This window comes from Penaeus monodon, chromosome 22, assembly GCF_015228065.2.
Source record: "Penaeus monodon isolate SGIC_2016 chromosome 22, NSTDA_Pmon_1, whole genome shotgun sequence".
Classification (NCBI taxonomy): Eukaryota; Metazoa; Arthropoda; class Malacostraca; order Decapoda; family Penaeidae; genus Penaeus; species Penaeus monodon.
The window spans coordinates 24934202-24934701 of NC_051407.1; the positions used below are offsets into that span (position 1 = coordinate 24934202).

The 500-nt window shown below is 40.0% G+C and overlaps 1 protein-coding gene across 1 annotated transcript in view; it reads right to left on the minus strand.

The window, feature by feature from the left end:
• LOC119587375 overlaps positions 1 to 215 on the minus strand; it is an 8569-nt gene extending 8354 nt beyond the window's left edge. The window contains exon 1 of the mRNA XM_037936118.1: positions 146 to 215. Within this exon, the coding sequence (XP_037792046.1) occupies positions 146 to 215 (70 nt within the window). The remainder of the gene's footprint in view (positions 1 to 145) is intronic.
• Positions 216 to 500: the final 285 nt, after the last annotated feature.

A 500-nucleotide genomic window follows, 5' to 3' on the forward strand; every position in this document is an offset into this window, starting at 1 on the left:
AATGTATAAGCATAAATAACTTACCTTGTGTATCCTTACCTTATTCTGCGCTTATTCCCACATAACATGCCCAGCTACAGAGATAGCCTATCTCGACGGGCTGTTGCTATCTCTCGCAACGATTAAAAGATAACTCTTTTCAGACCTGCGAGAACAAGGACAGACTCTCCGTGTGTCTGCCTCAGCCAGGGTCCCAAGAGCACCCGGAGTCTCATGAGTACCTGAGCGCGGGTACCGAGGGGAGGACCTTCGCTTGCAGTTTAATGTGAAAGCTGTCTTTCCATTGAAGGTGTGGTATTCATAAATATTTGATTTCAAGATTATATTTTTTCAGTGTGAGATTTATTTCTAAATTAGGTGGGAATTAATAATTCTATAACTGAAAATGAATAATGTTTATCTCTTTTACCGTCAGATTTATGTAGTATGACCATATTATCAGTTATGAGACGTACAGTACTTGACACCCATCATGAGATAAATCGGTGAACGTATGATGT